Genomic DNA, 25,441 nt, shown 5'->3' on the forward strand with positions numbered 1-25,441 from the left:
GTTCTACTAGACCATGCTTTTGTAGAAGAACTACTCCATTTTAGATTTGACTATTAGCTCTTTCACTGGGATCATTCTTGTAAACCTCATCTGGACCCTCTCCAGAGCCAACACACCCTTCCTCAAATAAGGTGGCCAAATTTGCTCACAATACTCCAAATGCTGCCTGACCAGCGCCGTATAGAGCCTCAGCATTACATCCCTGGTTTTGTATTCTAACCCTCTTAAAATCAGTGCTAGCGTTGCGTTTGCCTTCTCTGCCAGTGAGTTTGCCTTGAGTTTGCCAGTGGAGGTGGAGGGGGTGGAGGGGGGGGGGGGGGGGGGGAGATACTGACCGACCACCGCGGTGAACTCGGGCTCATTGTTTTTCAAGGAAGTAGCTAGAGGTATTGTGGATGCAGTGTGCAGCTCCAATCAGCTGGTTGACAACAGGGCGTGGTGTTTAGTGCAGTGCTCCACAAAGTTCCTGCTCGCTCCCTCGACAACAACAGCGACAGAGAACCTCCCCGTTGTCCGGGCTGTAATGGAGTCCAGAATGAACCAGGCGTTGGTGGAGAATGATCAGCTGTCGCCGGGCAGGGGCCGCTGCTCCGAGATTCCCGCCACCATGGTCCATATCGCCACTGACCCCCTGCCCGTCAAGGACCACTTCCTCTGGTCCATGTTCAGCCTCGTTTACTGCAATTTATTTTATTATTTATTTTTATTGGAAGCAATTGTACAAAGATAAAACGTTCGGCATCTAGAATTATACAATTATTGTCCAGCTTCATTCTTAACCTAAATTGAAAAAATGGAAAAAAAGGAAACAAAGGGAAAGCAAGAACAGAAGAAAGTAAAAGTGAAAGGATAGAAAGGACGAGAAAAAGACACCTAAGCTACCAACGCAGTGCAGCAGAGAGAAAGAGGAATAAGAAAAGATGGAGATATACCTTGCCCCCCCCCCGCCCACCCAACGTAGCATCGGATTTAAATTTAAATTTGTGTTTCACCAAACTATTATAATAATAATAATAATAATAATAATAATAATAATAATAATAATAATAATAATAATAATAATAATAATAATAATTAAAAATACTTTATTGATCCCCTCAGGGAAATTCAGATGTCCAGAGGTCCCCAACCAACAAACCCACAGATTCAAAATGAACGCAGACAGAAAATACATAGAATACAATGTGGACACTACCTGAGAACAATAAATACTTAAAAAGACCAATAATTAACAATTAAAAATTAAAAATTGCAAAATGCATCCCGCTACAGCCTAGCGGTCCGAATTATAAAATCTAATGGCTGCAGGGGTGAAGGATCTCCTGAACCGCTCCGTTCTACAGGGCAGGGAGAGGAGCCGGTTGTTGTTCCGAGTGCTCTTTTGACTCTCCAGAATTACATGGAGGGGATGCCCGGGGTTTTTCAGGATGACCTGCACCTTGTGCCTCATACGCCTCTCAAGCACCTCCATCCCGGAGTCTACTCTCCCCTCCAGCACTGAGCTAGCTCGTTTAACCAGTTTGACCAGCTTCTTGTTGTTTTTTGCAAAGATCTTATAGTGGAGATCTTTGGATTTTTGCACTAATGCTGTTGCCCCAGCAGACAACAGCGTAGAAAATAACACTTGCAACCACAGTGTTGTAAAACATGTGCAGCATATCATTACACACATTGAAGGATTTGAGCCTTCTGAGGAAAAAGAGTCTGCTCTGGCCTTTTTTGTAGAGGGAGTCAGAGTTGACAGACCAGTCCAGTTTGTTATCAAGGTGCACTCCAAGGTATTTATATGTCTGCACCACCTCAATGTCAGCCCCTGCAGCGTTGACCGGCTGAAGGGGGAGCTTGGACCTGCCAAAGTTAACCACCATCTCTTTAGTCAAAGTTGTGTTCAGGCTGAGACAGTTCTCTTCACTCCAGGCACAAAAAGCACTGGTCAAGTTCCTGTATTCCTCCTCCTGCCCGTTCCTTACACATGCCACAATCGCTGTGTCATCTGAATATTTCTGTACGTGGCATGCGTCAGACTTATAGTTAAAGTCTGCTGTATACAGGGTGAAGAGGACCGGGGCCAGAACCGTTCCCTGTGGGGGTCCAACATTACACACCACTGTGCCAGAGACACTGTCCCCCAGCTTGACAAACTGTGGTCGACCCGTCAGGTAGTCGTATATCCAGGAGATAAATGTGGAATCCACCCCCATCTTCTTAAGCTTGTCATTCAGAATCAGAGGTTGGATGGTGTTGAACGCACTTGAGGTCGAAGAACATAATCCTCACATAGCCACCGGGTTTGTCCAAAAAGGAGTAGATCCGGTGCAGCATGTAGAGGACTGCGTCATCCACCCCAATGTTCTCCTGGTATGCAAACTGTAGTGGGTCGAGTGCGTGCTGGACTTGTGGTCTCAGGAGACGAATGAGTAGCCGCTCCATTGTTTTCATGATATGGGATGTAAGGGCCACCGGTCTGTAGTCGTTGATCTCGGTCGGCCGCCCTGCTTTGGGAACCGGCACGAGACATGATGTTTTCCACAGACCTGGTACCCTCCCTGACTGGAGGCTCAGGTTGAAAATGGTCTGGAGCGGCTCCGCCAGCTGAGCCGCACAGTCTTTTAGTAGCCTGGGACATACACCATCAGGACCAGCTGCTTTACCAGGGCGCAACCTCCTCAGCTCAGCTCTCACCTCGTCCTCTGTGAAGAACAGTTGAGGAGATGCCGGCATAGGAGGTGCTGCAGCTGTGGTGTTGGGGGGGGCTGCCTCGTGGAGGTGATGGTGGGGGAGAGGCTGCACCTGTAGAGGTGGGAGGGGATACCAGATCAAACCTGTTATAGAACAGGTTAAACTCATTGGCCTTGTCCACGTCTCCTGACGGCTGGCTTCTCTTCTCCTTGAAGCCAGTGATGGTCTTCATTCATCTCCACACCTCTTTGATGTTGTTGTACTGCAGTTTCTTCTCCAGCTTCCTTTTATAGTCCCCTTTTGCCTGCTTCATACTCATGATTTTTTCCCGATCACCAACCTTGAAAGCCTCCTTTTTCTCATTTAGGAGGCTCTTGATGTTGCTTGTAATCCAAGGTTTGTTATTGGGAAAGCAACAAACAGTTCTTACTGGCACAACAACATCCCTACAGAAGTTGATGTAGTCCGTTATGCATCCAGCCATCCTGTCGATGTCCATACAGCTGTTCAATTCCAGTGGCTCCATCAGTATGTCCCAGTCTGTGCATTGAAAGCAGTCCCTCAGTGATTCACTGGCCTCTGGTGTCCATTTTCTGAAAGACCGGGTGGTTGTAGGCTGTGTCAGTACACAGGGTTTGTAAGAAGGCCTTAGATAAACCAGGTTGTGATCTGATTTGCCAAGTGGTGGAAAGGCTAAGACACTATAGGCCTCCTTGACATTGACATAGCACGTCCAGTGTCTTATTGTGCCTTGTGGGACAGTCAACATACTGTGAGAAGCCTGACAAGTGGGGGCTGATGTTCACATGATTGAAGTCCCCTGATAAGGCAATGAGTACGTCCGGGTGTCGGGTCTGTAATCTCACGACAGTCTCTTGGATGACGTCACATGCGACTACAGGCTCCGCTCGAGGAGGAATGTAAACAATAATGGCGACGATGTGGGAGAATTCCCTCGGTACATAATAAGGTCTCAGTCCAACCGCCAGGAGCTCAATATCCTGACAACAGATCTTATCTTTCACAGTTATGTGACCTGGATTACACCATCTATTGTTCACAAGCAGAGCAAGTCCCCCACCTTTGATCTTCCCACTCGCCCGGGTCTCTATCTGCTCGTACCGTAGTGAAGCCGGGGAGATCCACACAGGAATCCGGGATGATGTCCATCAGCCACGTCTCGGTAAAACACATGAGACTGCACTCACGGTAGACCCGTTGGTTTTTCATAAGGGCCTCCAACTCCTCACACTTGTTAGGGAATGAGTTGACGTTCCCCATAAGGATCGATGGCAGAAACGGCTTGTATCTCCACCTCCAGGCCCTTAGCCTGGCCCTTAGCCTGGCACCTGCACGGCAACCACGGAACGGCTTCTTCAGCTCAGACGGAATATGGTGTTTTATTCCGTAAGCTGTCCGTCGCCACATAAGGAGTTCATCCCTCCTATACACGACTCTACACATGCTGTGTAAAAATTACTGCACAGCAGCAGCGGCAGCAGCCAACACACAAAACACACTAAAGCACTAAACAAAACTCTGAGCTACAAGGACTTGTATCCAAGTCCTTGTCCTTGTCCTTCACAAAAACTAAACAAAACTAAATAAAACACTAAACAAAACACACTAAAACGCTAAAACACTAAAACAAAACTCGGAGCTACAAGTACTTGCTGCCTCTCAGTTCGGCTCAGCGTACTATTGTTGTAAACATTCAGTAAAGGGTATCCATGTCTTAAGATATTCATCTGTTTTTTCCACCAAGACAAGCCTAATGTTTTCCAAGTGTAGTGTCTTGGACATATCTGTAATCCACATCTTCACTGTAGGGACTGTTGTCTGTTTCCAAAATTTAAGTATTCATTTTTTCGCCATTATTAGGCCGTAATTAAGGAAACGTCTTTGAAATATCGTTAGCTTAGAGCAGGCCTCTGACATACCTAATATGACCAGTTTTATTTCTGGGTCCAATTTAGTTTTAAGAATTTGGGAAAATTAATCAAAAATCCCCTCCAGAAGTTTTGTAACTTTTTGCAGAAGCAAAAGAATGGGTTGTAGTCGCTTCTTGGAGGAGACATTTGTCACAAATAGGAGAGACATTTGGGAAGATCTTGTTCAATTTAGACTTTGAGTAATAGAGTCTATGCAGTATTTTATATTTTATCAGGGAGTGCCTAACATTAAGATAGCAGTAATGTATGTATACAAAGGCTTTCCTCCCAACTATCCTTTGAAATTGATAAACCCAATTCATCTTCCCATGCTCGCCTAATTATTTCAGAAGGTGGGATGTGTGCTGTTAAACGGGTATTGTAAATATCGGATATTAACTTACTTGTATCCACCTGTCTATTCATGCATTGGTCTAATATATATGGGCCCATAGAATGACAGTCTTGCATATGTTTCACATAGTCTCGGATTTGAAGATATCTAAAAAAAATTACTAGCTTTCAAATGATATTTCACCTGTAATTCTTGAAAGGAGAGGAAGATCCCCTTCTCAAAAAGATCTCCCAGCGTTTTAATTCCCGAGTTTTCCCATTGTGCAAACGCCTTTTCTAAAGTAGACGGTTTAAATGAGGGGTTGTTGGCAATTGGTAAAAGGAGAGAGACATTTCTCAATTTGAGAGTTGATTTCAACTGTTTCCAGATTCCTAGGGTGCTATGGATTATCGGATTAGTCTCATACATTGATTTATTCAGATGTACTGGAGAAAGAAGAATCGCGCCTATGTTGAAAGGCGAACAATCTTCCCTCTCCATTTTTAACCAGTCCAGTAGATACTGACCGACCACCGCGGTGAACTCGGAACCTGTTTTTCAAGGAAGTAGCTGGAGGTATTGTGGAGGCAGTGTGCAGCTCCAATTAGCTCGTTGCCAACAGGGCGTGGTGTTTCGTGCAGTGCTCCACAAAGTTCCTGCTCGCTCCCTCGAGAGCAACAGTGATAGAGAACCTCCCCATTGTCCGAGCTGTAATGGAGTCCAAAATGAACCAGGAGAATGATCAGCTGTCGCCGGGCAGGGGCCGCTGCCCCGAGATTCCCGCCACCAGTGGTCCATATCGCCACTGAACCCCTGCCCGTCAAGGACCACTTCCTCTGGTCCATGTTCAGCTTTGTTTACTGCAATTTCTGCTGTCTCGGCTTCATGGCGCTGGCCTTCTCCGTGAAGGTAAGTTCGTCACAGATTTCAGAACAAGGAAACGGGCCCGCCGCGCTGACCAAACCGCCGTGCTGATCCAGTCCCATTTCCACGCGTTTGGCCCGTACCCTTCTGAAACTCATCTATCCGTGGACCTGCCCAAATGTACATTGTGTGCGAATCCAGAGGAAGTGGGCGAGGGCTTTCATCGAGAACTTTGCTTTAGTGAGAGGGACATGGGTGGTGGCGAGACCAGGGAGACGGATAAGTGTTTATTCTGAGGGTCTTGAAACTCGTTCGTGTGTAAGTCCTCAAGAGGGTGGTGAATCTGTGGAACTCGTTGCCGCAGACGGCTGTGGAGGACAAGCCAGTGAATATATTTAAGACAGAGATAGATAGATTCTTGATTAGTACGGGTGTCAGAGGTCATGGGGAGAAGGCAGGAGAATTGGCTTAGGAGGGAGAGATAGATCGGCCATGATTGAATGGTGGAGTAGACTTGATGGGCCGAATGGCCAAATTCTACTCCTATCACATGATCCTCAGGGCCTGATGCGACCTATCCCTAAATACAGAGGGAAGGGCAGCGGGAGAATGTTGACAGAGGCGTAGTCTCCTCTGTAGCCCCGGGCAAGGGCGAAACTGGAGAAAAAACAAAGTTGGTCCTTATTTTAGGAAGGGCAAAGAGCCTTCAAGAAACACGAAGGGTGATGTTCAATTTTGGTTAAACCCAAACAATGGAAACTGCATCCATTTTAGTCTGAAGAAGGGTCTCAACCCGAAATGTCACCAATTCCTTCTCTCCAGAGATGCCGCCCGTCCCGCTGAATTATTCCAGCATTTTGTGTCTATCTGCCAAGTTATCAGCATTGAGTGAAATGTATAATTACTGGGCTGGATTAAGTGGCGGGAAAGGGATGAAGGAGGAATCCGCCATCTATGATTTGTGGAAAAATCATTTGCAGATATTTGATTTTCCGGTGAGACGCCGTGACGTAGACGCTTTTCCAATTCTGCATTAAATATTGTCTTTCCAATCCACTTTCAACTCATTCTCAGGAAATGAAGTTCTGGTTCTCTTCCTTGATGTCTACAGGTGTGCTCTCCTCGTTACTATAGAGTAGAACTTGGATTTCAGGAGTTTAAACCGTGCACAGGATGTAGTTTACAGGAAAATAACCAGTATTATGTCAATGGGAGTCATAAACATTCTCTCTTTAGTAGCTTTTTATTTGATGTTCTGCAAAGCTTCCAGCAGAGGTTGGATCTGACAAAAGTCAACTTCTCAGTTCAGCTGATCCAGCTCTTGGAGATCACCTGGAAGGCCCAAAATGATACACAAAGGAAATTCAGGATGCAGCAAAATTATTTTTCAGTCTCTGTCAACGAAGCAGGTTTCTTGTAAATCTTTTTTTAATGGGTAGTGTTCCACCAAACATTGAACCAGCAATTGAATCTGGATAACAAGTTAAAAGTAGTAAGGGTCGTTTGTACAACTTCCCTACTACATTCAGCGTAATTGGTTCGTACTGAACGTCAGGTACAACAGCAATATTTGGACAGATACGTGAACAGGGATCACGAGCAAGCAGATAGCGTTAGTTAACTGGCATCCTAGTCAGGTGTGTGTTAGAAGTGTCCATCTGCTGCTCTGATGGACGGTGCTGGCTCCAGTTGGTGTGGAGGGTGTTGGGTCCACTGTTCCCGCCGACTGACGTTGCTGATAGCTGGAATGTCCGTGTCTGTCTCCCGCATTTTCACTGTTCCGTTGCCGTCTCCCTGCAGGCCCGAGACCGGAAAATGCTGGGAGATATTTACAGCGCCAGCCACTACGGTGCCACCTCCAAGGCACTGAACCTGGCCGCCACTCTGCTGACAATCGCCTGGGTGATCACCATGGTTGCGCTGGTGATCAGTGGGGTGATCCAACTCCGCCCCAGATGACGTGTCGACGCGGCCAGCGATTCATCGAGAACAACTGTGGTTTCCTTCCTCGCCCTGCTTCAAGTTTAATGTGGAGTTGCTGCTTCAAACTAGACTCCCCCGTGTGTTAAACCCATACTGTTGTCACCCAGAGCTGCTTTGTCAGATGTTTAATGTTTTGCTCAGTTTTCCAATAAACCTGCTGTGAGTTCACATCTGTGGTTGTGACACGTGCGGGGACCGGAGCCAGAACGCTGGTGAACTGTCACCCAATGGTGAACAACACGGGGGGGGGGGGGGGGGGGGGGGGTGTAGACACGGAGGGAGAGAGGTGGGGGGAGGGGGGGGGGTAGCTACAGACGGAGGGAGGGAGGTGGGTAAGTTGGCATCTGGGGAGAGGTGACTGAGTTCCTACCAATCCTCCACCTGTTACTGGAGACAGCCCAGAGTGTGGAACCACTGACATGTCCAAAGGGGCGGCCATGGCGGCGCAGCGGGTACAGGTGCTGCCTCAAAGCGCCATAAACCCGGGTGATATCTGCACCGAGTCTGTATGTTCACCATGTGACCGCGTGGGTTTTCTCCGGGTGCTCCGGTTTCCTGCCACACTCCAAAGACGTGCAGGTTCGTAGGTAAATTGCTTTCAGTAAATTGTCGCTGGTATGTGTTTGTGGGATAGTGTTAGTGAGCGGGGATCGCTGGTCGGCACGGACTCGGTGGGCCGAAGGGCCTGTTTCCGCGCTAACTCTACAAACGAAACGAAACTAATTAAACGAAACGAAACTAAACTAGTGCGATCCCGTCCCCGGGCCGGCTGCTGGGCGTTGCTTCATAGTTAGATGTAGAGAATATTCTGACTTGCCTCGGCTGCTGTTTAGTCGCCACTTTGTAAATAAACAGCGAGTGGAGCGTGACGTCCACGGGGTCTCCATTTTCGTGGGAACTTACTGCGCTTCCCGCCCGTGGCCGCGTTCCCATGTCTTTAGACTTTAGAGATACAGGCCCTTCGGTCCACCGAATCCGCGCCGACAAGGGACAATTTTAAAATTTACTGGAACCAATTAACCAGGGGCCATAATTTATGAATAAGGGGTAAGCCATTTAGAACTGAGATGAGGAAACACTTTTTCACCCAGAGAGTTGTGAATCTGTGGAATTCTCTGCCTCAGAAGGCAGTGGAGGCAGGCTCTCTGGATGCTTTCAAAAGAGAGTTAGATAGAGCAGAATCAAGGAATATGGGGAGAAGGCAGGAACGGGGTACTGATTGTGGATAATCAGCCATGATCACAGTGAATGGCGGTGCTGGCTCGAAGGGCCGAGTGCACCTATTGTCTATTGTCTATATATCGATGTAACCAGCATCTGCAGTTCTTTCCTACACAGCGAGCCCATGGTTCCCGGCCCCGCGACTGAATGGCAGCGGGGACCGGGGGCCTGGTCCGACTAGATTTAGCTCTTAGGGCTAAAGTAATCATGGGATACATATGGGGAAAAGTGGGAACTTGGTTCGATTTACAATGATCAGCCATGACCCTATTGAATGGATGTGATGGCTCGAGGGAGGTAAACGGGGGGGGGGTCAAGGGGAGTCGGGGTGTCAGTGTCTCGGGGCGGCGGGTAAACGGGACGAGCTGCGGGAGGGGGGGGGGGGAGGAATTACAACGGCATTTAAAGACACTTGGACGGCTATATGATTAGGAGAGGGTTAGAGGGATAGAAACATAGAAAATTAGTGCAGGAGTAGAGGCCATTCGGCCCTTCGAGCCTGCACCGCCATTCAATATGATCATGACTGATCATCCAACTCAGTATGCCATCCCTGCCTTCTCTCCATACCCCCTGATCCCTTTAGCCACAAGGGCCACATCTAACTCCCTCTTAAATATAGCCAATGAACTGGCCTCAACTACCTTCTGTGGCAGAGAATTCCACAGATTCACCACTCTTTGTGTAAAAAATGATTTTCTCATCTCGGTCCTAAAAGACTTCCCTCTTATCCTTAAACTGTGATCCCTTGTTCTGGACTTCCCCAACATCGGGAATAATCTTCCTGCATCTAGCCTGTCCAACCCCTTAAGAATTTTGTAAATTTCTATAAGACCCCCCCTCAATCTTCTAAATTCTAGCGTGTACAAGCCGAGTCTATCCAGTCTTTCTTCGTATGAAAGTCCTGCCATCCCAGGAATCAGTCTGGTGAACCTTCTCTGTACTCCCTCTATGGCAAGAATGTCTTTCCTCAGATTAGGAGACCAAAACTGTACGCAATACTCAAGGTGGGGGTCTCACCAAGACCCTGTACAACTGCAGTAGAACCTCCCTGCTCCTATATTCAAATCCTTTTGCTATGAATGCTATCATACCATTTGCTTTCTTCACTGCCTGCTGCACCTGCATTCCTACTTTCAATGACCGGTGTACCATGACACCCAGGTCTCGTTGCATCTCCCCTTTTCCTAATAGGCCACCATTCAGATAATGGCCTGCTTTACTGTTTTTGCCACAAAAGTGGATAACCTCACATTTATCCACATTATACTGCATCTGCCATGCATTTGCCCACTCACCCAACCTATCCAAGTCACCTTGCAGCCTCCTAGCATCCTCCTCACAGCTAACCCTGTCCCCCAGCTTCGTGTCATCCGCAAACTTGGAGATGTTGCATTCAATTCCCTCATCCAGATCATTAATATATATTGTAAATAGCTGGGGTCCCAGCACCGAGCCTTGCGGTACCCCACTAGTCACTGCCTGCATTCTGAAAAGGACCTGTTTACTCCTACTCTTTGCTTCCTGTCTGCCAGCCAGTTCTCTGTCCACATCAATACTGAACCCCCAATACCGTGTGCTTTAAGTTTGTATACTAATCTCTTATGTGGGACCTTGTCGAAAGCCTTCTGAAAGTCCAGATATAACACATCCACTGGTTCTCCCTTATCTACTCTTCTAGTTACATCCTCGAAAAATTCTATAAGATTCGTCAGACATGATTTACCTTTCATAAATCCATGCTGACTTGTCCAATGATTTCACCACTTTCCAAATGTGCTGCTATCCCATCTTTAATAACTGACTCCAGAATTTCCCCCACCACCGATGTTAGACTATTGGGGCCAAACGCGGGTAAGTAGAGGTTATAAATGTCAGGGTCGGCATGAAGGAGGTGGGCCGAACGGCCTGTTTCTGATTCTGCTCTGGCGCAGAGATGACGCCATCTCCTTTCCACAGATTTACATGTTAAGACATATTCGCTGATCATTTCCTTGTTTTCTGTCTGTTCCGGGAAGCAGCGCTGTCACCTGCAAAACGCCTCCTCTCCCCCCACCCGCCGGCTCACGCCCTTCCCTCCCCCCTCCTCATTACCCACCTCATTCCCCACCTCATTCCCCACCTCATTCCCCCCTCCCCTCCCCTCCCCCCTCACTCGCTGCTCAACCAACCTTGGTCTCTCGCACTCGTCAAATAGCTGCCCCCTGTCACACCGCCCCCCCCCCCCCCCCCCCCCCCCCCCCCTCCCCACTGCCTTACCTTTGTAAACCTGCATGTGCAGTTCCTTGTGTGTCATGCCGGGCTGAGCAATGTGCAGTGGCTTCCATCCTTGGACATAGCCGGAGACCAGACTCGGAGAGCAGACTGGACTATTGACACAGGGATCCGGGGGAGCCGCATTTCCTGCTGGATTACGGCCTCACAGGTGGCTGCTGATAACCAGCCGGCTGACTATTGACCACTGATATAAGATTCAGCAGAGCAGGCAGATTCCAGGAATGATTACAAGTTGAGCAATTACTTCCCACTCACGCGAGGGGTTGGAGCTGTCACATCTACGATTGTCCGCAGTAAAACACAAACAGGCCTGTGAGCGTGAGAGGCCATTCGGCCCTCCACCTCCCCCCCCCCCCCCCCCCTCCCCCTCCCCTGTCAACCCAGGCTAATCTGCCCCACGCCTCAGCTACCATCTCTGTCAAGGAAAGACACATAGACTGTTCTTCCAGTTTGTGTCTTTCATAGTGCGGACACAGGCCCTTCTGCCCAACTTGCCCACACCGGCCACCATGTCCTAGCTACACTAGTCCCAATACATCAAAACGTCCTATCCATGTACCTGTCTAACTTTCTTAAACGTTGGGATAGTCCCAGCCTCAACTACCCCCTCTAGCAGCTTGTTCCATACACCCATCACCTTTGTGTGAAAAAGTTACCCCTCAGATTCCTATGTCATATGTCATATTGACATATGAGGAAAGATTGAAAAGACTAGGCTTGTATTCACTGGAGTTTAGAAGGATGAGGGGGTTCTTATAGAAACATATAAGATTATTAAAGGACTGGACAAGCTAGATGCAGGAAAAATGTTCTCAATGTTGGGCGAGTCCAGAACCAAGGGCCAGTCTTAAAATAAAGGGGAGGCCATTTAAGACTATGTTGAGAAAACAATTTTCACCCAGAGAGGTGAGAATTTGTGGAATTCCCTGCCACAGAGGGCAGTGGAGGCCAAATCACTGGATGGATTTAAGAGAGAGTTAGATAGAGCTCTAGGGGCTAGTGGAGACAAGGGATATGGGGAGAAGGCAGGCACGGGTTATTGATTGGGGTCGATCAGCCATGATCACAATGAGTGGTGGTGCTGGCTCGAAGGGCCGAATGGCCTCCTCCTGCACATATTTTCTATGTTTCTGTGTTTCTAAATCTTTTCCCCTTCACCTTGAACCTATGTCCTCTGGTCCTCGATTCCCCTACTCTGGGCAAAAGGCTGTGTGAATCTACACAATATATTCGTCTCCTTTCCTTGGTAAACCAGCACCAGCAGTTCCTTGTTCCTGTAAGTTATCCTCTTGTGCCAGTTCCCCGTCACTCGCAACCCCCCGACCGTTCACACATTTCTACATTTGCCCCCTTGCATCTCCCCAGCCACCACAATGCTCTAGGAAGAGGGATTCCAGAGACTAGACCCCTCTGTGAGAACGTCCTGTACACCCCCACCATCAGTCACGGCCCCGCTAATCTTGTAAACGTTTCTTGGGTCCAGACTCTCACACGGATCCCACTCCACGTGGGGTCTTGTGTTTCAACCCGATCACCCCTCATTCCTCCCAATGCTGGAGAATTCACAGCTAATGCCTGTAGCCCATTGAGGTGGGACCACACTACCAGGGAGTTCATCTGGAGAATCTCCAAGTCCCTGTAGATGTCATCTCAAAGGAAGAACCTCAACTCCTGCAGAAATAGCTCAGGCTGGCGATGGAGAAGAAATCTTTGCGTTTTTTTACGACGCTGAGCTGCTTCAACAGTTCAACGGTGTTTAATTGTCACGTGTGTAAGCATGAACTGCAGATGTTGGTTTCAAAAGACACAAAAAGCCGGAGTAACTCAGCGGGACAGGCGGCATCTCTGGAGAGAAGGAATGGGTGACGTTTCGGGTCGCGACCCTTCTTCAGACTGTCAAATTGTCAAATGAACCACAACAGAACTGCGAGATTCCTGCTTGCTGCGGCATTTAAATGCAACAACATACAAAACGAATTCATAATCAATAACATCAGAAATCGAAACATGTACTACTGGGTAACTGTAATAGTACAAAACCAAAATCAGTTCACAGTCCATAGAAGATCATGGTCGCTGAGGTTAGTTACAGAGTGCTGGAGTAACTCAACAGGTCAGGCTGCATCTGGAGAACATGCAAAGGTGACGTTATTTTAGTGTCGGGAAACAGCGTGGAAACAGGCCCTTCAGGCCCAGCGAGTCCACACTGACCCGTACACTGGCACTATCCTACACACTAGAGATCATTTAACCCACGAACCTGTACAACTTTGGGCGTGGGAGGAAACTGGAACACCTGAAGGAAACCCACGCGGTCACGGGGAGAACATAGAAACTCCGTACAGACAGCTGATCTATCTCTCCCTCTCAACCCCATTCTCCTGCCTTCTCTCCATAACCTCTGACACCCGTTCTAATTAAGAATCTATTTGCCTTAGAAATATCATATAACCATATAACAATTACAGCACGGAAACAGGCCATCTCGACCATTCTAGTCCGTGCCGAACACGTATTCTCCCCTAGTCCCATATACCTGCGCTCAGACCATAACCCTCCATTCCTTTCCCGTCCATATGACTATCCAATTTAATTTAATTATCCAATTAATATCCACTGACTTGGCCTCCACAGTCTTCAGTGGCGAAGAATTCCACGGATTCACCATCCTCTGATTGAATAAATGTATCCTCATCTCCTTCCTAAAAGAACGTAATGTAATTGTAAGGCTGTGACCTCTAGTCCTAGACTCTCCCACGAATGGAAACATCCTCTCCACATCCACTTTATCCAAGCTTTTTACGATTCTGTGTTTTTCAGATGAGGTCCCCCCCCCCCCCCCCCCCCCCCCCCCCCCCACCAGCGGGTTTGTGACTGGATGCAGTGAATGGTCTGCACCCTCACTGACCCCAGCTGCCCGCAACCCTGATGTCCACATAGACTGGTGGACACCCCCCCCCCCCCGAGCATCATGGACGTGTTGGTGGAGGCACCACGGGCCGTTCTCACCATTAGACCAGGTTTAACTGTCCCGAGTGACTTCTAATGAACCGGAATATAACTGTCATCAAATAATGTTATCTCATCTCATCGCTGCTAATTTACACTAGAAATAAAAACATAAAATTTGAGAAGAAAGGAAATTAAAAAAAGCTTGTGTGAAAGCAATGACGGGGGGAAGTGCCATTGATTATACCTGTGGACGTGACCGTGACAATATTAATCACACAAAATACACAACTTCTCATTTCCTAATAAAAATGTAAATGATTAGATGATTGCAATATTCTGATTGGAGTTATTGGATGAGGTGACAATCACTCGATGAAAACGAGATAAGAGGGAATATTTAATGGAACAGAGGATGAGGGACTGAAACGTTGAACCATCGCCCAGACAAGGTGTGGCGGCAGGCAAGTTGAGAGGGGACCGCAGAGACAGGACGGACAGGTGTGACAGGTGTGTGGCAGGTAGACACGAGGAACTGCAGATGCTGGTTTGCAATCAAAGGCACAGAGTGCTGGGGTAACTCATGAATCAGGCAGCATCTCCGAATAACATGGATAGGTGACGTTTTAGGTTGGGTCCCTTCTTCCTGGGTGGGGGGGGGGGGCTGGAAGAGTAGAGGTGCATTAGGGTTAGGGTTAGGGTTAGAGCTGATGGGGGCGGGGGGAGGGGGGGGGGGTAGGCAGATGGTTGCACAAAGGCCAGACATGAAAAGACTGAAGGGGCAAGATGAGGATTGAAGAGTTGTGAATTGTGAAGCATGAAGTAGCAATATCGGTGGAAGGGGAGGGGGAGGCGAGAGATGTGTGTAAGTCCAGGTGTGGTACAGGGAGGGGGGAGGGGGGGGGAGGAGGGCTTGAGAGAACATGTACTGTTTGTAGTGTGACAGAACAGGAACTGTTCCTTCAATAATGTCCGTGCGAACATCATGCCATTTGTCCCACATAGGAGATTAGTGGGCAAAATTAGGGCACATGGTATTGGGGGTAGAGTGCTGACATGGATAGAGAACTGGTTGGCAGGCAGGAAACAAAGAGTAGGGATTAACGGGTCCCTTTCAGAATGGCAGGCAGTGACTAGTGGGGTACCGCAAGGCTCGGTGCTGGGACCGCAGCTATTTACAATATACATCAAAGATTTGGATGAAGGGATTCAAAGTAACATTAGCAAATTTGCAGATGACACAAAGCTGGGTGGCAATGTGAACTGTGAGGAGGATGCTATGAGAATGCAGGGTGACTTGGACAGGTTGGGGGAGTGGGCAGATGCATGGCAGATGCAGTTTAATGTGGATAAATGTGAGGTTATCCACTTTGGTAGCAAAAACAGGCAGGTAGGTTACTATCTAAATGGCGTCAAGTTGGGAAAAGGGGAAGTACAACGGGATCTGGGGATCCTTGTTCATCAGTCTACGAAAGTAAGCATGCAGGTACAGCAGGCAGTGAAGAAAGCGAATGGCATTTTGGCCTTTATAACAAGAGGAATCGAATATAGGAGCAAATAGGTCCTTCTGCAGTTGTACAGAACCCTAGTGAGACCACACCTGGAATATTGTGTGCAGTTTTGGTCCCCTAATTTGAGGAAGGACATTCTTGCTATGGAGGGAGTGCAGCATAGGTTTACAAGGTTAATTCCCGGGATGACGGGACTGTCATATGCTGAGAGAATCGAGCGGCTGGGCTTGTGCACTCTGGAGTTTAGAAGGATGAGAGGGTATCTCATTGAAACATATAAGATTGTTAAGGGCTTGGACGCGCTAGAGGCAGGAAACGTGTTCCCGATGTTGGGGGAGTCCAGAACCAGGGGCCACAGTTTAAGAATAGGGAGTAAGCCATTTAGAACGGAGACGAGGAAACACTTTTTTTCACAGAGAGTTGTGAGTCTGTGGAATTCTCTGCCTCAGAGGGCGGCGGAGGCCGGTTCTCTGGACACTTTCAAGAGAGAGCTAGATAGGGCTCTTAAAGATAGCGGAGTCAGGGGATATGGGGAGAAGGCAGGAACGGGGTACTGATTGTGGATGATCAGCCATGTTCACATTGAATGGCGGTGCTGGCTCGAAGGGCTGAATGGCCTACCCCTGCAACTATTGTCTATTGTCTATTGTTATTTTAAACTAAACCCACCTGCCCGCACTTAAGAAACATAGATAATAGGAGCAGAAGTAGGCCATTCGGCCCTTCAGCCAGCACCGCCATTCAATATGATCATGGCCGATCATCCAAAATCAGTACCCCATTCCTGCATTTTCCCCATATCCCTTGATTGTTGGTTGGGTGCTGTACTATCCTATGTAATATGATACCTCCCTCCCTCCCCGCCCCGACCCCTACCCCAAGCTTCATGCCCGACGCTGATGGGACAAGGGCGGACGCGGGGTGGGGGGCGGTGGGTCCGGGGTCGGGGCGGTGGGTTCGGGGTCGGGGCGGTGGGACGGGACTGGGGGGGGGGGGGGCGGAGTGGCGGGGTAAATCAGTGTCGTGTTCTGCATGGATCGCTTCGTTTCAGGGGAAGAATGAGAGGGAGCGCCGCGCGGGCCGGAGTCGGTCTCCTCTTCCTCGCCGCATTCGTGACGTCCAATGCAGAGGCACCGCCGGACAGGTCAGAGGGAGCGCCGCACTGTGGGAGGGGCAGTGAGGGAGCGTCGCGTTGGGGGAGGGGCGGTGAGGGAGCGCCGCGCTGTGGGAGGGGCAGTGAGGGAGCGCCGCGTTGTGGGAGGGGCTGTGAGGGAGCGCCGCGTTGGGGGAGGGGTGGTGAGGGAGCGCCGCGTTGGGGGAGGGGCGGTGAGGAAGCGCCGCCTTGTGGGAGGGGAGGGGCGGTGAGGGAGCGCCGCCCTGAGGGAGGGGAGGGGAGAGGGGGAGGGGAGTGAGGGAGCGCCGCGCTGTGGGAGGGGAGGGGAGTGAGGGAGCGCCGCACTGAGGGAGAGGGGAGTGAGGGAGCGCCGCGCTGAGGGAGGGGTGGTGAGGGAGCGCCGCGTTGGGGGAGGGGCGGTGAGGAAGCGCCGCGCTGTGGGAGGGGAGGGCGGTGAGGGAGCGCCGCGCTGGGGGAGGGGAGGGGCGGTGAGGGAGCGCCGCGCTGTGTGTAAGTTTCCCACTCTCCTCACCTCCAGCAGGAACACGAGACACGCGGACGGATACTTCACCAGCCTGCTGAGCAAACTGCGGGCCCGCATCGCCGCCAGGGAGCGGTTAATGACTCTCGGCCTGGTCCGCAGGAGGTGAGGGGGGGGGGGGGGGGTACAGGAAGGGGGATGAAGGGTTTACCCAAGGGGAGGGGTGGATCAGTGTGGGGTCATCAAGGACGAGGAAGGCGGTTGAAGGATACATGGGGGGTGGGGGTGGGGGAGGGGAGGGTGGGGTGGGGGGTGGGGTGCGGGTAGGGGTGGGGTTGTGGGGGTGGTGGTGGGGGAGGGGTGGGGTGGTGGTGGGGGTGAGAGGAGATGGGGTGTTTGGGTGGGGGTGTGGGGGGTAGGGTGGGGTGGTGGTGGTGGGGGGTGGTGGGTGTGGGTGTGGTGGGTGGGGGTGGGGGGGGGGGGGGGGGGGGGGTGGTATTGGGGGGGGGGGGGGGGGGGTTGGGGTTTGTGAGGTGGTGGGTTTTTGTTGGGGGGGTGGGGTGGGGTGGGGTGGGGTGGGGGGGGTTTGGTTGGGTTGGGGGTGGGTGGGGTGCGGGATGGGATGGGGTGGGAGTGAGGTGAGATGGGTGGGGGTGGTGTTTTGGCGGTGGGGTGGGGGGGGGTGGGTTGGGATGTTTTGGGGTGGATTTTTGTGGGTTTTGGGATGGGGTGGGGGGGGTGCGGTTGGATGGGGATGGGATGGGGTGGGGTGGGGGTGGGATGGGGGGGGGGCGGTGGGATGGGGGTGGGGTGGGGTGGGGTGGGGTGGGGTGGGGGTGGGTGGGGGTGGGATGGGGTGGGGGTGGTTGGACTGTAATGAAGGGCATGGGAGGGATGTTTGATGTGACAGACGGGAGAACAGGATCCCAGTGGAAATGTGGCACAGCTTTAAGATGTGCGGGGCAGGTGTTTTACACAGTGGGTGGTTGGTGCCTGGAACGTGCTGTCGGGGTGATGGTGGAGGTAGATACGATCGTGGTGTTTAAGAGGCTTTTAGAGGGGGACATGGTGATGCAGGAATGGAGAAATATGGATCACTTGCAGGCTGGGGAGATAATTTAACTTGGCTTCATGATGGACATGGACATTATGGGCCGAAGGGCCTGTTCCTATGCTGTAGTTAGTTAAAATTATTATTGCCACGTGTACTGAGGTCATAAGGTCATAAGTGATAGCAGAAGAATTAGACCATTCGGCCCATCAAGACTGCTCCGCCATTCAATCATGCCTGATCTATCGTTCCTTCACAACCCCATTATCCCGCCTTCTCCCCATAACCCCTGCACTGATCAATAATCTATCTCTCTGCCTTAAAATATCCACTGACGGCCTCCACAGTCGTCCGTGGCAATGAATTCCACAGATTCACCACCCTCTAACTAAATAAATTCCTCCTAATCTCTTTCCTAAAGGAACGTACTTTAATTCTGAGGCTGTGACATCTGGTCCTAGACTCTCCCACTAGTGGAAACATCCTCTCCACATCCACTCTATCCAAGCCTTTAACTATTCGGTAAGATTCAATGAGGTCTCCCCTCATCCTTCTAAACTGCTGCGAGTACAGGCCCAGTGCCGTCAAACGCTCATCACCTGTTAACCTACTCATTCCAGGGATCATTCTCGTAAACCTCCTCTGGACCCTCTCCAGAGCCAGCACATCCTTCCTCAGATATGGTGCCCAAAATTGTTCACAATACTCCAAATGCGGCCTGACCAGCGCCCTATAGAGCCTCAGCATTACATCCCTGTTTTTGAGTAAACCCCTCTCGAAATAAATGCTAGAATTGTGTTTGCCTTCCTTACTACCGATTCGACTTGCAGATTAACTTTGTGAGAATCCTGCATCAACTCCCAAGTTCCTGAGATATAGTGAAAAGGTTTAGCTTGCGAGCTCCCCTAGCAACTGAGAAAATACTGTACCTGAACACAGACAGGCCAAACACGTACAACAAGAGCAAAGTGAAAGATACCGAATGAGGATATAGTTCTCAGCATTGTAGCATTGCAGAGAATAAGTCCAATGCCCACAATAGGAACAGTTTATTGTCACCTGTGACTAGGCTCAGTGCTTGCATTCACAATGTATACACAGATACCACCATCATCATCATATCATAATAATACTTTTTTAGCCAAGTATGTTTTGCAACATACGAGGAATTTCATTTATACAATACCCACAATGAGGAAGGCTTTAGAATTGGGACTACACCCTAGTTTATGGAACGGCTGTTCAGAAGTCTGATAACAGAGGGGAAGTACCCACCGAGTAAGAAGGAACTGACTACAGATTATGGTTTAACCCCAAAATGGACACAAAAAGCTGTCAGAGTGAGGCTAAACGCAAAATGGAGGAACAGCAGCTCATATTTCGCTTGTGCGGCTTACAGCCCAGTTGTATGAATATTGATTTATCCCACTTCAGGTAGCCCCGGCATTCCCTCTCTCTCCATCCCTCCCCCACCCAAGTCACACCAGCTTCTCATTTTCACCCAACAAACAGCTAACAATGGCCTGTTTCCTTTATCATCGTTACTTTTTTGCACATCTTTCAGTCATTGTTCTTTATCTCTCTACATCATCGTCTATATCTCTCGTTTTCCTTATCCCTAACCAGTCTGAAGAAGGGTATCGACCCAAAACGTCACCCATTCCTTCTTTCCAGAGATGCTGCCTGTCCCGCTGAGTTACTCCAGCTTTTCGTGTCTATCTTTGGGAAGAAACCATTCCCGAGTCTGGTGGTGCGCTATCAAGTTTCCGTATCTTCTGTCCAATGAGAACAGAGACAAGAAGAAATGACCGATGTGGGACAGGGACAAGTCTTTGATTTCTCGCGGCTGCTTTCCCGAGGCAGCTTGAAGTGTAGATGGCGTCAATGGTGGGGAATGTGGTCTGTGTGATGGACTGGGCTACATCTACAATGGTGGGGAGTGTGGTCTGTGTGATGGACTGGGCCACATCTACAATGGTGGGGAGTGTGGTGTGTGATGGACTGGGCTACATCTACAATGGTGGGGAATGTGGTCTGTGTGATGGGCTGGGCTACATCTACAACTCTCTGCATTTCTTTCATTCTTGGGCAGAGCAGTTGACAAACCAAGCTGCGCAGCTTTCTATTGTGCAGTTGTAGGTTTGTAAGAGCCACTGGAGACATGCTGCATTTTCTCAGTAGATGTGTCGGTGTTCTGGGGAGCGCTGTAAATTGTGGCCAGAACACAATTTGAGTGTTTCACTGTCATATGTCCCAAACAGAACAATGAAATTCTTAATTGCAGCAGCACAACAGAATATTTGAACAACGTACTGTGTAATCAATAAAATAAACAAGAGGCTCAGTAAATCAGACCAATAAACCATATGTGCTCAATATTCCCAGCAATGAGGAGCAGACAGAGGCCATGGATGGACTGGACCGCGGGGGGAATGAGTTCTGCATCAATTGGCTCCAGGAGAAGGTGTTCACGGGACGGTAAGGTGCCTCCGAGCAAGACCTTCTCCAGACCCGTCCGCTGGTCTAGGTCTGACTGGTGTTCATTCAGCCCCAAGTCCTGTCCAAATGTTTTTTAAACAAGCAACTTGTACCTGCCTTTACCCCTTTCTCTTGAGGTTTGCTCCACATACCCCGCCCCCTCAGGTCCCCATTAAATCATTCGCCTCTTGCATTAAACCAATCCCTCTGGCTGACTGGGTAACCGTAGGGGGAGGAAGTGGGGGTTGGAGAACATGCCCTGGGGAAGGGTATACTGCCAGTGGAGATGGTGGATGGGGAGGGGGGGGGGGGAGGGGACAGACCCCTGACTCAGAGTCACATCCTAGCCTAGGACAAACCCAACTCCCGTCAGCCCAGGTGCAATGTCTATAGTCAATAGGGCTTTTTATTGTCACATATGTTAATTGTTAACAGTTGAAATTATTTTCCTTATATTCAGTCCAGTCGATTATCACCATAGCCCCGATCCCCATTCAGCAAGTGTACATTAATAATCTGCCGAGTCGCTTGCAGGAGGGGGCCATGGTTGGTACCATGTTCACGGTCCACACTGGTTCATGTGAGCAGTGCCCGTGCAAGGCAAGTCCCAGGCTGTGAGGCCGTGCTGGTGTGCGGGCAGGAAGGGGTTAACAAGGCCGGGACATTGAGCGACCTGGTCTCTGGGAGCAGGCGGTCTAATCACTTCCCACATGTGTGTTGGGCTCCAAGCTCCCGCGGTGACACATGCAGACTACACTCGTGTTGAACTGAATGAAACATGTTATTAGCTAAATGTGTATCCGTACAAGGAGTTGTGGGACCACTGCTCTAAAACATCTTCATTTCTACACAGCCTCTTGGAAGTCTGGGCCGGTGGGGAGATGGAGGGCGTGGCTGCAGTGGTCCTGTGCCCCGTGTTCACACAGATGGTGAGAGACATGGGGAGGGGTGACCACCCGCCCATGGATGTGATGTGAAGCCGGTGTCCAGGCCGCTGGTGTCCACCAGTTCCCGGCTCAACTGTGGCTATGTTCCATTCAAGAGGGGTCTGCCGGTTTTACACTGCACGCCCCTCACTCCTTCATCCACACTTTACGCTCACAGCCCGGCGGAAGGTTCTGGAATTCACCTTTATTTCATGAGTATTGATGTAAAACAGTAAACATCACATTTGCAGCAACATTCGCCTGGTGTCTGATTGCTTCATTCTGAGTTTACACGTTGGAAATCTCTAGGTGTGGCCCAGTACCTGAGACACTCGACCACGGAGTCTAATTGTCACATTTGTGAAACTACACAACAGGCCTGGAGACACAATAAATAACAAAATAAAAATAAAAACATTAAAACACACAATCTTATTGCAAAAGGGTCCTTTTCACAATGGCAGGCAGTGACTAGTGGGGTACCGCAAGACTCAGTGCTGGGACCCCAGCTATTTACAATATATATTAATGATCTGGATGAGGGAATTGAAGGCAATATCTCCAAGTTTGCGGATGACACTAAGCTGGGGGGCAGTGTTAGCTGTGAGGAGGATGCTAGGAGACTGCAAGGTGACTTGGATAGGCTGGGTGAGTGGGCAAATGTTTGGCAGATGCAGTATAATGTGGATAAATGTGAGGTTATCCATTTTGGTGGCAAAAACAGGAAAGCAGACTATTATCTAAATGGTGGCCGACTAGGAAAAGGGGAGATGCAGCGAGACCTGGGTGTCATGGTACACCAGTCATTGAAAGTAGGCATGCAGGTGCAGCAGGCAGTGAAGAAAGCGAATGGTATGTTAGCTTTCATAGCAAAAGGATTTGAGTATAGGAGCAGGGAGGTTCTACTGCAGTTGTACAGGGTCTTGGTGAGACCACACCTGGAGTATTGCGTACAGTTTTGGTCTCCAAATCTGAGGAAGGACATTATTGCCATAGAGGGAGTGCAGAGAAGGTTCACCAGACTGATTCCTGGGATGTCAGGACTGTCTTATGAAGAAAGACTGGATAGACTTGGTTTATACTCTCTAGAATTTAGGAGATTGAGAGGGGATCTTATAGAAACTTATAAAATTCTTAAGGGGTTGGACAGGCTAGATGCAGGAAGATTGCTCCCGATGTTGGGGAAGTCCAGGACAAGGGGTCACAGCTTAAGGATAAGGGGGAAATCCTTTAAAACCGAGATGAGAAGAACTTTTTTCACACAGAGTGTGGTGAATCTCTGGAACTCTCTGCCACAGAGGGTAGTCGAGGCCAGTTCATTGGCTATATTTAAGAGGGAGTTAGATGTGGCCCTTGTGGTTAAGCGGCTCGGAGGGTATGGGGAGAAAGCAGGTACGGGGTACTGAGTTGGATGGTCAGCCATGATCATATTGAATGGCGGTGCAGGCTCGAAGGGCCGAATGGCCTACTCCTGCACCTAATTTCTATGTTTCTATGTTTCTAAAAGGCGGAAGTCCCACTGCTACCGAGACACTTGACACTTCCTGGTTTAGTTGGTGTTTCCGGTGTCCAGGAGCCTGCAGCTTGTTGGGCAGAAGTTGTTCTTGACCTTGATTGTCACTGACCTTCTACCCAATGACAGGGGTGAAATGAGATTGTGGCCGGAGTGGTGTGGGCCTCTGATGATGCAGCATCTCTTGTAGATCCCTACAATGGTGGGGAGGATTGTACCCGTGATGGACCAAGCAATGTTCACCACTTCTTGCAATCTCCTTCACTCCTGGGCATTGAAGTTGCTGAACCAGGCTGCTGATGCAAGCAGTCAAGGTGCTCTCTACTGTACACATGTAGCAGTTCAAGAGAATACCCGTCGACATAAGATCCTCAATCTTCTAAGGAAGTAGAGGCGATGATGGGCTTTCTTTATGATTGAATCAATGTCCAGGACAGAACTTCAGAGTTATCCACGCCCAGAAACTTGAAGTTGTCCCCACCAGTATCCCGTCTGTGAAGACTGGTTTGTGGACACTCATCCTTCCTCTTCCAATGTCCACAATCAGCTCTTTGGTCTTACTGACATAATGAGCAAGATTGTTCTGGCACCATTTGTTCAGTCGATCGATCTTCCTCCTATATTCTGACTCATTGGCATCTATAATTCATCGAACAACAATCTAACGATGGAGTTGGAACTGTGTCTGACCACACAGTCATGAGTATAGAGTGAGTAGCGCAGGGGGGCGAGTACACAGTCATGAGTATAGAGTGAGTAGCGCAGGGGGGCGAGTACACAGTCATGAGTATAGAGTGAGTAGCGCAGGGGGACGAGTACACAGTCATGAGTATAGAGTGAGTAGCGCAGGGGGACGAGTACACAGTCATGAGTATAGAGTGAGTAGAGCAGGGGGCGAGTACACAGTCATGAGTTTTGAGCGGGGGGCGAGGACACAGCCTTGAGGCGCCCCTGTCCTGATGGTTATTGTGGTCCGTTGATGAAGTTGAGGATCCAGTTGCAGAGAGATGACCAGAGACACATTAGTTCGTTACACATCAGTTCAGACAGGGGGAGGGGGTCGTGGCCGGAGGGGGTTACTGAATGAAGGAGGGTGTAGAGATCAGAGAGGGGGATACAGGGAGAATGGGGAGTGTAAGAGGTGCAGGAGTTACAGAGATAGGGAGATGTAGGGACTGGCGGGGTTTACAGGGATGGGGAGGGTTGTAGCTTCCGGAGGGGGCTTCACAAATTGGATGGCGTAGAACTTAATATATTCGTATAATATGGATTTGGGAGGCGGTGGAACGATTTGAGTCCAAAGGCAGCATCTCTGAAGAATGTGGACAGGTACAAAGTGCTGGAGTAACTCAGTGGGTCAGGCAGCATTTATGGAGAGACGGAATGGGTCAACTGAAGTGTTACCTGGACAGGCATCAATGTTCAGGCGGGGGTGGGGGGGGGGGGGGGGGGGGGGGAGGTGAGACTGGCCTCAGACCACTGTCCGGTGTCCGTGGACGGTACAGGTACATCGGGGGAAGCGCGGTGGTTTGATTTTCGGAGACTACCAGTGTTTTTCAGAAACAGGAACTGATCTAGGCTCAGCGGAATTTGTTATCAGCCTTTATGACTTCCCGTCACAGATTTCCACCCGTGGAGACTCACACTGACCTCTGAGCCGAAGGAGCAAAGTTCGTGGCAATAGTGTAATCGGCGCTGCACCCAGCGCCTCGCATCCCGCGCGGCCCCGGCTCTGCTCTGCGTCCGTGCCCGGCGGCAGCTCACCTGGAGGGGATGCCCACCCTCCGCGGGCTCCCGCTCTTGCTCCCGGTCTTGTTGATCGCCCTCCTCGCCGCCCGGCCGCTGGCGGCCAATTTCTGCTCGGCTAAAAACGGTAAACACAACTCTATTTGCTGTAGAAACAAGGAACTGCAGGTGCTGATCGACAAAAGTGACACAAAGTGCTGGAGTAACTCAGCTGGTCAGCCTGAAGACGGGTTCAGACCCGAAACATCACCTGTCCATATGCTCCTGAGATGCTGCCGGACCCGCAGAGTTACTCCAGCACTTTGTGGCTTTTGGCCAATGGCGTGGCGGAAATAGAGACGTTTCATAAACAGATCGTGCTGGAAACTTTGAGTGGGTCGGGC

The 25,441-nt window shown here is 49.8% G+C and overlaps 1 protein-coding gene across 1 annotated transcript; it reads left to right on the plus strand.

Moving 5' to 3' along the window:
- Nucleotides 1-403: 403 nt before the first annotated feature.
- LOC116984479 (dispanin subfamily A member 2b-like) lies at nt 404-7,959 on the plus strand. The gene is made up of 3 exons (XM_033038606.1): nt 404-610; nt 5,737-5,853; nt 7,609-7,959. Exons 1-3 carry the CDS (start codon nt 524-526, stop codon nt 7,765-7,767), a joined length of 363 nt encoding a protein of 120 aa, XP_032894497.1. The 5' UTR covers nt 404-523; the 3' UTR covers nt 7,768-7,959.
- Nucleotides 7,960-25,441: the final 17,482 nt, after the last annotated feature.

This window comes from Amblyraja radiata, chromosome 20, assembly GCF_010909765.2.
Source record: "Amblyraja radiata isolate CabotCenter1 chromosome 20, sAmbRad1.1.pri, whole genome shotgun sequence".
In the NCBI taxonomy this organism is placed as follows: domain Eukaryota; kingdom Metazoa; phylum Chordata; class Chondrichthyes; order Rajiformes; family Rajidae; genus Amblyraja; species Amblyraja radiata.

Bases quoted from the DNA above. Each gene is read 5' to 3' on its own strand.
- LOC116984479 (XM_033038606.1), top strand. From the start codon at position 524: ATGGAGTCCAGAATGAACCAGGCGTTGGTGGAGAATGATCAGCTGTCG. The intron at 611-5,736 runs GTCCATATCGCC...CCGCCACCAGTG, and splicing joins CCGAGATTCCCGCCACCATG to GTCCATATCGCCACTGAACC. The intron at 5,854-7,608 runs GTAAGTTCGTCA...GTCTCCCTGCAG, and splicing joins CGCTGGCCTTCTCCGTGAAG to GCCCGAGACCGGAAAATGCT.